The sequence below is a fragment of the Phyllostomus hastatus genome, unplaced genomic scaffold (genome assembly GCF_019186645.2).
Source record: "Phyllostomus hastatus isolate PE091 unplaced genomic scaffold, TTU_PhHast_1.1 phas_scaffold_182, whole genome shotgun sequence".
NCBI lineage: Eukaryota > Metazoa > Chordata > Mammalia > Chiroptera > Phyllostomidae > Phyllostomus > Phyllostomus hastatus.
This window is the reverse complement of record NW_025334013.1, coordinates 5,900,123-5,913,734: the sequence shown is the minus strand read 5'-3', so window position 1 is coordinate 5,913,734 and position 13,612 is coordinate 5,900,123. Positions and strand designations below refer to the sequence as shown.

Here is a 13,612-nt window from a genome sequence, read left to right as displayed (position 1 = left end):
TGCGCCTTCTAGGAAGGCTCACCCGCCTCCACCCGAGTCGCACCTGCTCGTCGGTGTCCGGCAGGAAGGGAGGGGGTGCTCCCTCGGGCCTGCGGCTCTGCCGCGCCACGGCCTCGGGTGCCGGGGTCCGACTGGAGTCGGGGGAGCCCGGGAGTCGCCGGGCGCCGGCACCGAGTGCAGGAGACCAGAGAGTAGACCCCACGCGTACGGCTCTGCGAGGTCACCCCAGTTTCAACCACCAAGGGAGGAAACCCGGGGCATGCGAGCACTTCCCATGTGCCGGGCCACAGCACGGCCCAAGGCCGCACCTCTGAGCTTCCCCACAGCCTCGGGGGGAAGGTGCTGTTGTCCCCATTTCACAGATGAGACCCCTGAGCCTGCAGTCACACGTCCATCACAAGGCAGAGCCAGGCCACCACGGGCAGCCGGGCTCCACGGCCCATGCTCATCACCTCCTTGTCGCCCTGTCCCTCAAGGCGGGGCTGCCCAGCACATGCCGGGCACTGTCCCGAGAACTGGACACAGCTTACGGGTCGACGGGCCCAGAGTCGCCCCGTGGGGACGCCAAGTCCGGTGGACGAAGTGAGGTCTGCGCCTGCCACGCGCACCCGCTGGGTGGGGGCAGGGCCCGGACTGGAGTCGGCCGCAAGTGTCCCTCGGGACGGTCTGCCCCCGTGCACGGCCGCGCCCCTGCCTGCCGCGGCGCGGGGGGCTCCGGAGGGCGGAGGCTGGCGCTGAGTGCCTGGAGAGGTGGGGGAGGCGGACTTACCTTGTAGAGCTGGTGGAAGCCGAATGCGATTCCCGCCATGATGATGGCCAAGGCACTGTAATCTCTCCATCGGGAACCCACGGGGCCTGCGGGTGGGAGAAACGGCATCTCAGGGGGAGAGGCCCGTGCACCCTTGCTGGGGGCCGGGGGCCGGGGCCAGCAGCTCCAGCCAGAGGACACAGCGTGACCGTCAGGGCCACGGGCCAGATGCCTGCCCTCCTCTCTCCAGGCTCCCGGAACTGCTGCCTCCAGCCAGGTGCACCCGCTGTGTGGTGTCCACGGTGGGCCGAGTCCCAGCCATGGAATCGGGCAGCAGACGGTGTCCACCCGCGAGGCGGACACGCACAGACCCACGTGCACCCAGACGTGCACCCACGCGCCCTGCTCCCGGCAGGGCTGCACTAAGAGTCACCTCAGAGCGGGGTGAGGGGTGGAGACTGTGTGCCCGACAGTGTCGGGGGCCCAGGGGAGTCGGGGCGACAGGGTCGGGGGCCCGGGGGAGTCGGGGCGACAGTGTCGGGGGCCCGGGGGAGTCAGGGCAGTGGTGACGAGGCCCCTGCCTGTCCTGCTCTGCTTCCCACTGACCGGCGGAGAGGAGACAACCCACGGGTGACGGAACGGGCTAACTCCAGAGTGACACGGGGGCCAAACAGGGCGACGGGAGAGTCGGGATGGCGGGGAGGGGGCCGGGGGTCTTTGGCAGGGCCTGGGAGGAGGCGCACCCGGGACCTCCGAGTCCCAGGGGAAAGCAGCCCAGGGTGCGGGCACCTGCAACGGCAGCCGACCTGTGCTCAAAGGACAGAGCGCACCTGGGCCTGCCCGGGCAGGGAGAGGGTGGGAAAGGCAGGGCTGGCCGAGAGCATGCCCTAGGGGCCCCGGTGTTACCCACAAGCAGGGGGTGGCCCCAAGGGCAGGCCGCAGGCGGGGGGGGGGGGGGGCCACAAAGGGCAGCAGGGACTGGGCCAGGATGCGCCAGTGCAAATGCGCCCCAGGCGGCTGTCCTGGGGGAGCCCCGGAAATGGGCAGCCAGCCGTCACGAAGGAGCAGGCTCCCGGCCAGCGCCCTTCAGAACAGCCCGTCCGAAAGCTCCCCATGACTCCAGCATCACGAGAGGGCAGGTTCCGGGGGGTTCCCTACTGCACGCCCGGTCCCACGCACGATCTCAAGGTGCTTCCGCGTCTGCAGCCTTGTCTGGCGCCCCGGCGGCCCCGCGAGGTGCGCGGGAAAGCACGGAGGTCTGCACTCCCAGTGTCCGCTCACTGCGGTGCTCGACCCCTCCACGGGCTCTGCCACTGCGGGGACGCAGGCCACTGTCCCCTGCACGGCTGCCGGGACACCGGTCAAAGTGCCCGAGGGGAGTGGCCCGGAAGGCACCGCCTGAGACAGGCTGCTGTGACGAGGAGCAGGGTGGAGGGGAAGGGAGAGCGGTGGTGTCTGAGTCTCAGAGCACCCGCCGCACTCAGCGGAGCACGCGGTGTAGCGGTTCCTTTAGGACAGACACCCATGCGCTACGGCACCCCCGCCCCTCCCCCCAGGCTGTAAGCTCCTCAGGCACCTGCCACATCCTGGCGCTTCCTGACCCCAGGAGAGCAGGGAGGGTCGGTCCGTAAAGCTCAGCAGCAGGGGTGTGGCACTTGGGGAGGAGGGCCTGCTGGCACGCAGCCGACCAGCCGACCATGGGCAGGGGCGGGGGGGGCGGGGTTCCGAGTGGCACAGACCCCCAAGGGGGCGAGGGAGACACGTCCTCCTCCCTGGGCCTCGGGGTGACAGGAGTCTGAAACAGTCTCTTCAGCCACCGCGCCCCTCCCCCCTCTGCCTGCCCGGCCTGTGGGCTGCACGTTAGTTAGTTTCCCAAGGTGGCCCAACCCCGCCGGCTCCTGCACGAAACACAATCAACAGGTGGCCTTGCCCACAGCCCTGAACTTCCCTTTCTGGTTTCACGGTGGTCGGCCAGGCGGCACAGGCGGCACAGGCATCAGTGTGACCGAGAGGCCGCGGTCAGCCCTCGGCACACCGGCTCGCCCCGCCCACCGCTGCAGCTGGCAGCTCCCTGCTCATCAGCGGAGCAGTGTTCACGCGCGTGTGAGGCGACACAGGTACGCACTGTTTCCCTTCCCCCCCTTCCCCCCCTCCCCCCCCATTCCCCTTCTTCTCCTCCTGCAGCTGCTCAGCGTCCCACTCAGTCAGTTCCCTGCTGACGGACGTCTGATGATTCCGGTCTCTCACTGTGCCACCCACGGCCGCCGGCTGCCCGGGACTGCACACGCACCTCACCCTGCACACTTGCGCAGGCACGCCCGAGCCCTGCACACATGTACGGGCACGTCTGCACCCTGCACACACGCACAGACATGCCTACACCCTGCACACACATACGGGCATGCCTGCACCGTGAACACCCAGGAGGCGGGGCCCAGGGTCCGTGTGCCCACGCTGTGGAGCGGTGCAGCGCTGCGCCCCACGGGGCGGGGCCGGGCCACGCCCACGAGCCCTGCCCCCCTCCCGACCCCTGGCACAGCAGGTCCACCCCGCTGGAGACGGCAGCCCACACGGGAGCGGGAGAACAGCGCTCCACTCCAGTTTTCCTCTGCATCATCTTCTCAGGAGTGAGGACAGAGCGTCTTCCCTCTGTGCTTCCTTCCCAGTGTGCTGTAGTTCTACTCCACTCCTTTACCAATTCACAGAAACTTTCTACACGGCAGGGAAACGAGCCTTTTGTCCATGACAGGAGTCACAACATTCTTTCCGCTTATTTTTCTTCTGACTCTGCTTTATGGTGTCTGTGGCTTGCCGCTGTTTTTCACTTTTATATCAATGTAACAATCTATCTGTGCATGGAGCTGGGTTTGGTTTGCAGCGAGCCAGGACTTCCCCCCTCCCCCCAGGCTGCACAGTGACACTCAGTGTCCCGTCTCAGGAGCCGTCTCCGGGAGGGCGCTCTGCTGCTCTGACCTGTGGTGACACCCCACCCGGCAGGGGTCTCCGCAGACCGGCGACAACAACAACTGCGGGTTCGGGGGAGCCCGGAGGCTCTGCGCCCCTGGCCCGCCTCTCTCCCCGCTCATCCCTGACCCCCTCTGCTGGGGCTGCCTTGCTGCAAACCCCAGCATCGAGTGCAAGTTCGTTTCTAGGAGGGAAAGAGAAGACACTGGGCAACCTTCGTGCTCTTCCAGACAGCCACCGCTCAGGAGGGCGTCCGCCCGCACCCCCCCCCCCCGCCCCGAACATCCGTCTATGCAGCCAAAACCCTCAGAGAGGGCATCTCCAGAACAGGCAGGTGTCCCGAGGCCCACACGCACCAGCAGCCCCGCGAACACCTGTGAAACGCCGCACCGGAGAACAGCCGCGACGAGAGACTGGACCGGAACCCCGAGTGCGTGGGACCCTCCTCCCCGGCACACACGCCGCGCCCCGAGAAGCTCAGCCCCTCTCCCTCAGCACCGGCGCGGCTGCAGCTGAACAGAGGCCAGCAGCTCCGGGTCCGAGGACCAGAGCCTCGCCCAGGGCTGACCCGGCCTTCCCGCGGCGCTGACCGCCTCCGACACCAAGAGACACCTGCGGCCCCTGCCGGCCGCACCCTTCGCCCCCGCGTGGCGCCTCGCTCCCGCCGGGCTTGCAGTGAGAACGTTTTATTGCCCCCTGGTTTTCATTATTAATGAAAAGGGACCAGAATGATCTTTCCTAAAGTTCAGAGAGTCTATAAAGACGAGAAGCTGAAATGCCACTTTACTCCTTTTGGAGATGTGTGATACAATTCTGTCTTGTGGCAAAATGAAGACAGAGAAAAACTAGGTTGGAGATGACTCCCGCCCACTGCGTGCCTTTCAGATGAGCTGCTGAGGAAGCCACCGGCAGGATCCCAGACGGGCCGGACCCTCCAGCTACGACCCCTGGAGTCCGCCCTGCCCTGCCCCCCAGGCCAGACCTGCCCACCCCCAGCGCACCCCCACGCGAGAACCAGCAGAGCACCTGGGGACCTCCTGCAGCTGGGCGCGCCCCCACGCGAGAACCAGCAGAGCACCTGGGGACCTCCTGCAGCTGGGCGCGCCCCCACGCGAGAACCAGCAGAGCACCTGGGGACCTCCTGCAGCTGGGCGCGCCCCCACGCGAGAACCAGCAGAGCACCTGGGGACCTCCTGCAGCTGGGCGCGCCCCCACGCGAGAACCAGCAGAGCGCCTGGGAACCTCCTGCAGCTGGGCGCGCCCCCACGCGAGAACCAGCAGAGCTCCTGGGAACCTCCTGCAGCTGGGTGTGCCTCTCCTACCCGCCGTGCTCCCGACCGTCCGGAACGGAAACTGGGGCCATGCTTCTGCTTGGGCTCTGGAGCGAGGGACGTGAGAGGTGCTGCTGGGACGCTCCGGGCCTCCAGTCCGGACATGGGCGCCGGCGGACAAGGCAGACGGGGACCAGACCCCGTCTCCACCCACACCCCGCCCAGTGGTCCTCCTCGTGGAGCGCAGGCCGCCCCACGGGTGGCGGCAGAGCTTTGCTAGACGTAAAGAGCCCGGGGCAGGGACTCCCGTGCCCAGGTCCAGGACCCAGACTCTCCGCGGCCCTGCCGCACGGGGCCTCGGCCGGAAGGCCGGGCAGCGGTTCCAGAGCACTTCCCGGCGCGCAGGGCAAGCCAGCTCGCCGAAGGGCACAGCACGTCACCGCACAGGCCCCCGGTGTCTCGGGAAGGACAGAGAGACAGGCGGCGGTGGCAGCAACCTCACCCCAAACCACGGGGCGTCCCTGGGACTGCCCTCGGCCTCAGGCTGCAGCGAGGTCAGGGGACCAGCTGCCCAGGGAGCGGGCACACAGGGCTCTTTGAAACACAATGCCTTCCTCAACGCCCCGCAGCACCCACCAACCGGCTGGGGCTCCGGCAGCCTCAGGGGTTCGCAGGTGACTCCGTGGGGGCGGCAGCCACGCCAGGGGAAAAGCGCTGCCCCCGTGGCTCCTCACCCTCACCAGGCACCGACAAAACCAGCGTCACTCCACTCCTTTGCTGCATCTCCCAAGAAACTAACTCTCACCGGACCGGCGAGAACAGGCACCATCAGGCAGGGATGGGCGTGGGGCTGGGACCCAGACGTGCGACCCAGCCACGGCGAGCTGGAAACCACCGGGTCAGGGACTCGCCGACACCACAACCCAGTCACGAGTCGTCACACAGAGCCCAAGGCCGCCACCCAGCCATCCCGCTGGGACACCCAAGACGGCCCAGTGCCGGCCGACAACAGGGGAGTCCGGCAGCCTGCACAGAGGGCAAGGCGGCCAGGGACACCGGCCGGCCCCGCTGTGGCCCCCCCACTCTCACCAAGGCCGGAGCCCCAACGCCTCACGGCGGTGCGTCTGGCTTCCCAGATCACCCTGGGCTCCACTGGAAAGCCGCCCCGAACCCTAGCTGGTAAGACAGGCTCGTGCACAGCAAGGCCCTGGACCCACGCCAGGCCGCCAGGTCAGTGCTTGTCACAGCGAAATGCACGGAGAGGCGGTGGCCAGCTGACGGGCACCACAGGCTGAGCCGCGGAAGGCTGGCAGCGGTCGGAGAGACGACCCAGCCCGGAGCGTGGGGTGAGGTCCGAGCGGCAACAGCCCCGCAGTCGCGTCCGAGGCCGAGGCCCTGCGCAGGCCCGCCTGGGAAAGACCAGCTTCCCACGTCCGTGAGCTGCGATGCAATCAGCAGCGTCATCAGGCAGGAAGGACGCTGAGGCGCATCTACAGCCTCTCTCACAGGTTAAAGACACGAGCCCTAATTAAACTGCACGAATTCCGAAGAGCCCGGAAAGGGGCCCTTGCTTCTCAGGTCAACGGACAGCAGTGCCGAGACAGCTGGAGACCAACGGGGGAGGGGCACCGTGACCCTCACTGCGCACACAAAAATGAACTCAAGATGGACCTCACACCTACACAAGAAAGCAAAAACTAGACGGTTTCTTTAAGAACACAGAAAAGATCTTTGTAAGTTTGGGGTAAGCAAAGGCATCTTAAGATACCAAAAAGCATAAACCACAAAAGGAAAAATATTGATAAAATGTACATCATCAACATTTTAAACTTTTGCTTCCCACAGACACCATCCAGAAAAATGAAAGGGCAGGCCGTAGGCCGGAAGAAAATACCTGCAAAACGTATTTGATGCAGGACTTGTAGCCATGAAACATACGAGGTCTGTCCGGAAAAAGTCCAGCCACTGTTACTATATCAAGAACGGTTTGTGTGACATCCATGTAACCCGGCAGCCAAGGCGAGTGGACTGGAATGCGCATGCGTGAACAGTGACGGCCTCACTATACTAGTCGGGGGGGTGGTACATGCCACTGAGTGAGCATGTGTACTGTGTGGCCGTCACATTCAAAATGACTGAGCACAGCAATGGATCTTGACCAAATTCTGCGTTAAGCTTCAACACACCTCGGTGGGAACTGTCAGGTGAGTCACAAGGCCGCAGCCAAGGGCCGCTGGCGACCGGCAGCTTCATCACGACAATGTGCCCGCTCAGGCATCGCGTCCCGTGCAGAGTTTCTCGGTGAGACATCCAGTCACCCAGGTGACTCAGCACCCCCACAGCCCAGATTTAGCGCCCTGGGACTTCTGGCTTTTCCCAAAACTAAAATCACCTTGGAAAGGGAAGAGACTTCAGACCGTCGCTGAGATTCAGGAATATATAGCAGGGCAGTTGATGGAGACTGGGAGAAAGAACTGTGTGAGGTCCCAGGGGGCCTACTTTGAAGGGGACTGAGGCATCACTGTCCTATGTGCAGTGTGTCTTGTGTCTTGTATCTCCTTCAATAAGTGTCTCTATTTTTCATAGTACATGGCTGGATACCTTCTGGAGAGATCTTACAAATAGTGGTTACAATTCGTTCATTTAAAAAACAAGGTGACTTTAAAAATGGGCAAAGGACTGGAGGAGGCGCTTCACAAAAGCCGCACAAACGGCCAGCAGCTCAGGAGAATGCCGTGACGCTGCCGGTCATCAGGGAAACTCGAGTTGAAGGGGCGGGGCGATCCCGGGGCACGCACACCGGAGGGTGAGCCCCGAGCGCGCCGAGTGCTGTCCGGGACGCGGGGCCTCCGAAACGCTCATCTGCCGCTGCTTCGGGAAAGGTCGAACGGTGCAGCCACTCTGGAACAACAGTGCGACAGTCTCCAGGAGGCTGAACCCACAGCTAAGGCGCGATGAAAGCGTCCCACCTCTGGGTGTCTACCCAAGGACAGGAGAGCGTGTCTGCACGTAAACACTGCACGTGGGTGCATGGCGGCCGTGTTCGCAGCGGCCCTGAAACGGGACCTGGCCAGGGAACGAACCGTGGGGCGTCCACACAAGGGACGGGTGGGGGGTGGGGGAGGGCGAGACAGGGATGTGCGCAGCTCACAAAGTCTAGAGTACTCACTGCCTGGCCCTGTCTGTGTGTGTGTACGTGTGTGTGTGTGTGTGTGTGTGTGTACGTGTGTGTGTGACATGGTGAGGAGGAGACACAAAGACTCCATGCCGTGGGACCCCGCTCACAGGGGTCTCCTAAGAGGCAGGACTGGGGGACGGGACGGAGACGGCTGGGTGACAGGGAGTGGGAGTTGGGGAGAGGGCTGACGTGAAGGGCAGAAAGGAAGCTTTTGGGGCGCTAAAATTTTTTCTGTGTTGTGATCGAAGTGTTGGTTACACAACTTACGACTCACATATACAACTCATCAAACTGAGTGGACTGGACTGGAGTGAAATGGATAAAACCATTTATTTTTAAACTGTACAGTTAAAAATAAATGGTTTTATCGTGTGTACATTTCACTTCCAAAAGGCCGATGAGATAGAATTGAGAGGAATCCAGAAACAGGACACTGCCCCGCGGCCCGGCGACTCAGGAGCAAGGAGCGCTCACACCCTCACCAGACCTGCACAGGGGCCTCCTCGCGGCCCGGTGCCCGGTGCCCGGCTGCCGGGGCCCAAGTGCAGACAGCCTCAATGTCCCCCGCCCCACCCCCACTGGGGAACTCAGAGACAGAGCAAGGCCCGTCCCCACCGCCGGACAGGGTGCTGCTGCACACGCATCACGGAGGAAACTCAAGAACGTCACGCTCCGTGAAAGGCGCAGGCCACCAGGGTCACACAGCGTGCGGCCGGCTGGTGGCTGTCCGGGGCTGCAGGCACGAGGGGCAGCAGAACGGGCACCGGGGGCCTCGCCTGGGGGCACAAATGCTCTGAGACCGACTTGCGGTCGCACCACCCGGTGAAGTTACCGAAAACCCCTGTGCTGCTCGCTGGAAACGGGCTCTGTGATTTCTGAAATGCACTTCAACGGCTTTGTTCAAAAAGATAGATGTTTTAGAGAGAGGAGTCCGGACCCAGACCCACGCATACATGAACAAACGGTTCTTACTGAAGAGACAGGGACTAGGCGAGACGAAGACCGTCCTCTGAGCACACGGCGGGGCTGGCACGAGGGGATGTCCACACGGGGAAAACAAACCTGACCTTCCCCTTACGCCACACACACACACAAACAACTGGGAATGCAGCTCAGATCTCAACTCTGCAAAGTGACCTCTACAGCAAAGTAAAAGGGAACTCTATACAACTTCTGGAAGAAAACAGGAGAAAATCTTTCCAACTATGGCAGAAGCAAAGGCTTCTTAGGACACAGAAACCATAAAATCTAAAAGAAAAAAGGTAAATGGATGTCTTCAAATTTAAAATCTTTTGCTTTTTTTCCTAAGGGGGAAAAAAGCTGCAGACCGGGAGGAAATACTAACAATGCATATATTTCACAAGAGCTTGAATACAGAGTACTTAAAAGAACTCTTCCAGTGCCATAATAAGGAGGAAAGTAAAAATGGGCAAAAGATTGCCATGGAGGTAGCTCAGTGGGTTGGAGTGCTGTCCTGATACACCAAGGTTACGGGTTCGACCCCAGGTCAGGCCACATGCAAGAATCAACCAATGAATGCAAAAATGAGTGAAAAACAAATCGATGTTTCTCTCTCTTAAATCAATAAAATTTTTTAAAAAGTTAAACCCTACACTTAACATATGACCCTGCAATTCCACTCCTAGGCATTTACTGAAGAGAAAAAAAACACACAAAGATTTGTGCGTGAATATTCACAAGAGTTTTACTCGTAATAGCGCCAAGCTGGAAACAGCCCAGCGCCCATCAGCTGGTGAATGGATAAACAAACCGTGGTGCGCCCGCCCCGCGCGATCCCACTCCGTGATAAACAGGAAGGAGCTTCTGGTCCACACCACAGCCTGGATGCATCTCAAACACATTATGCTGAGCGAGAGGAGCCAGACACGGAGGAGTACATACCGTATGGTTCCATTTGTATCAAACCCTGGGAAAGATAAGTCTAATCAGAGGCAACAGAGAGCAGGCCTGTGGCTGCCCCAGAGTCGGGGCGGCTGCGGCTGGCTGGGGACAGGGCACAAAGCGGCCTCTCGGGGAACGGGCAAGGTTTTACGGTGCGGTGACAGCTGCACAGGAGCGCGCACGTGCCGAACCCCGGATTGCAGAATTAAAATCGGTGCACTTTATTTTATGTAAATTATACCGTAATAAAGCTGATTTAAAAATACATGTACGTTCAGAATTTTTTTTTTAAAAGGGGGGCTAAAGGAAGACAGCGATGCCTGAGAACAGCAGCAGCAGGGAAGACGGTAAGTTCTCTCTCTGCTCCGTTAGCAGCCGAGACCAGGGACAAGCAGCGCCCTGCCCGGTGGCTCAGCTGGCTGGGGCGTCACCCCTCGCACCAACGAAGCTGTAGGTTCGAGCCCCATCAGGGCACGTGCGGAGGCAACCAACTGATGTTTCGTTCTCACATCCATCTCTCTCTCTCTCTCTCTCCGCCTTCCCTTTCTCTCCAAAAAATCAATGAACATGTCCTCAGGTGAAGATTTTTTAAAGAGAAAGGAAAAAAAAGCAAAATCTATGAATTCTAATTCAACTTTTAAACATTCACCCTGTGATACTGGAAACACACAAAAGAATACAACATTCTATAAGTTACGTGATAACAAAACTAGCAACCCTAGACCCGTCTGTTTTACAGGTAAAACTTCCCAAATGCCGCCACCGCTAGCCTCACCAACCGGCTCCCGGGGTCCCCAGCGGATGCCATTTCCAGGCGGCCTTTCAACCCTGAAGCACGTGTCCACCCCCATCTGTCCACTCAACACGTAATTCCAGAGCCCTGCTGAGGCAGAGCCTCAGTCAGATTTAAAAAAAGAAAAAGGCCCCTGAGCTCAAGGAACCCCCAGTTTACATAACCGGGGGTCCAGTGAGACTAAACACGTGCGAGTCCCGTGGTGAGTGTGGGGGCTGACCGAGCCACGAGGCATGGACGTCCACCCCGCCCCACCGAGGCCTCCGGGAGACGCCCCGCACAAGCTGCAGCGGCCCCTCCTGGGAAGGGCCCCGAGCTGGGCAGGCGGAGCGGCTGGACCACCCCACCGACACTCTCCCAGGGTGTCTTCCCCACCCCCCTGCAGCGTCTGCCCGGATGGCCCGAGTAATGTTACTGTTGGCCCAAGAACAGTGCAGTCACACAGAAAATACTGCTCAAAAAGAGTCCGATGATGCATTTCGAAGGGAAAAATGTGCTTCCAGCTCCAGCAGGGGGATGACCTGGCTGCCACCTCCCTCTGGGGTCGTCTCTGAAGCCCCGCCCCAGGCCCTAGCTGCCCTGAACACCGCCTGGCTCCACGTCCGCCCGCACGCCTTGGCCTGGAGGCCTTGCCCACCCTGTCTGGTCACCGAACCAACCTTCCCCCAGGTCCAGTAAACACCTCCTGCGGCCCTTCACCTCGCCCGGGCCCCTGTTCTCACCTGGGCCCCTGTCCCCACCTGGGCCGAGTTCACCTCACCTGCTGCGTCTGCTTAGCCGCCCTTCCCGACGGACGGGAGCAGCCCCAGAGAGCGGCCAGCCAGGTCTTACTCGCCCTTCCACCCCAGGGGCCTGGCACAGTGCCGGGCACCCAGCAGGCCCTCAACGACACGTGCCTGCGCAGTGAATCACGAAAACCAAGGGTAAGCGTGTGCCGCGAGGCTACGTGGGCTACACGAGACACACACTGAGAAAGAGCACACTTTCTCACTCGCGGTCTCTTATGGCATGCCGAAACCTCCTTCCCAACCTCGGACATTCGCGTCCTATTTTAAGGGGCAACTGACGCTGCGGGCCGGTCTTTGGAAGGCCTAAGGAAGGAAGGTCATCCTACGGAGTCCCCACCGGCCCTGCCTGCATCTCCCAGCCACCTCGCTCCTCGTCTCCCTGGGAGGGAGGGGAAGAGCCAGCCCGGAACGAATCAGTCAAAGGCACGTGCCGGGACCCTCCGTTCAGGGCTGCGCTGGGCGCCCCACACACGCGCGTGTGCGGGCTCCTGCTCCCGAGCCGAGCAGAGGAGACCAGGACGAGGAACGCAGAACGCCAGCCTTCCCCTTGGACTCCGGCCGGGCCCTCCCTGCGCTCGGCCGGACTCTCCCTTGAGCGGACTCCAGTGGATTGCCCTCACACCGGGGACGCCACACCACTCCCCCCGCCCCTCCCCCACCCCCATGCCCCCACCGCTTCCACGAAGCCCGCCCCGACTTCTCTCGCCCACATTAATTTTTCCCTTTTCTGTACTCTTGTGGAACTTTCTTGTCCGTATAATTAATTCTGGCATTAAGTCACAGTGTCTTATATTATTATCCTTTTCTTAGGAGTTTATCTTCTCTCTCCCCGAGAGCCTGTTAAGATTCCTGAAGACCATGTTTCAAATCCTACCATGCTGTCCTGAGCATAGTCGGAGCTTAGCACGGACGAAGGGAACATTCCGGCAGGTGTCCGTGTCATCTTTGCTGACGCTGGCATTTACTAGCGTCTCGAGTCTGACCGCGTTCACCCCAGAGCAGAGATACCACAAGGGGCACCGAGTGGGACACCTGTCACCAGGCAGGGTGACAGGCAGGGCACTGCACTCCCTGCGCTGGTCCCGGAAAAGCGGCCCTTCCCCGAGATGGGAGCGTCTGGGGGTGGGCCCAGAGAAGCTCGTCTTCTGGCCATGGGCTCAGAGGGAGGACGCCCCGAGAAAGTCAGGAAACGAGGAGGGCAGGGCCGCCTGAGCTGCAGACGTGCGGCGGGCAGGGACCCCCACGAGCGGGGGCCGTAAATCCCCAGGGACGCGAGCAATGCCTCTGCGATGAGCATGCAGACGGCACACCTAGTTCAGAAACTCCCCCGAGTTTGCTTGTAATTAAGGGGGTTAGAAAGGTAAAAAAAAATATATAAACCCAATTAATCATTTAAATATTTAGAGTCAGATTCCCCCTCACTCCAGGATGAGTGTGTTTCGTGCCGCCGGCGCAGACAGCCCTGGTTTTACTGGGGTTCGTTTCCGAGCGTGTTTAAACTCGTCAGGTTGAGTGATGCTTCCAGCAACTAATCGCATGTCAAATAAAAGATATTTTATGTAATAAATTACCGCTACAAGTAATTCAAATGTCATTTATCAGTTTTATTATCAGTCAGGCAAAGTCTTCTTTCTCTGTATTAATCAAAATCAAGCTTTTTTTTTTTTTTGGAGCAGTTTTGACACCTCTTGGCAAAAGCACAGAAGGGAAGGGGTGCAGCCAGCCGGGAGCTGCAGGGAGCGGGCGGCCGCGCGCGGGGAACGGCCCTCGCCGGCGACGGCGGCGCACTGCAGGTGTTTAAAACTGCCGTCACCACTGTCTGTGCACCAGCGTCAGGGCAGGGGGGAGACCGTCTCTCAGAAGATGTATTTTATTTTTAGGGCTGGGAGACTCTTAAAAATACTCCTGCCTAAACACCTCACCGGGCGACGCTTTTTCTCAGGGAGATCTGGACGCAGGATGATTTAG

General features: G+C 60.8%; 1 protein-coding gene across 1 annotated transcript in view; it reads right to left on the bottom strand.

The window, feature by feature from the left end:
• Nucleotides 1-13,612, bottom strand: part of PEX14 (peroxisomal biogenesis factor 14) — a 129,799-nt gene that overhangs the window by 9,334 nt on the left and 106,853 nt on the right. The window contains exon 5 of the mRNA XM_045860050.1: nucleotides 770-855. Coding sequence (XP_045716006.1) covers nucleotides 770-855 — 86 coding nt within the window. The remainder of the gene's footprint in view (nucleotides 1-769; nucleotides 856-13,612) is intronic.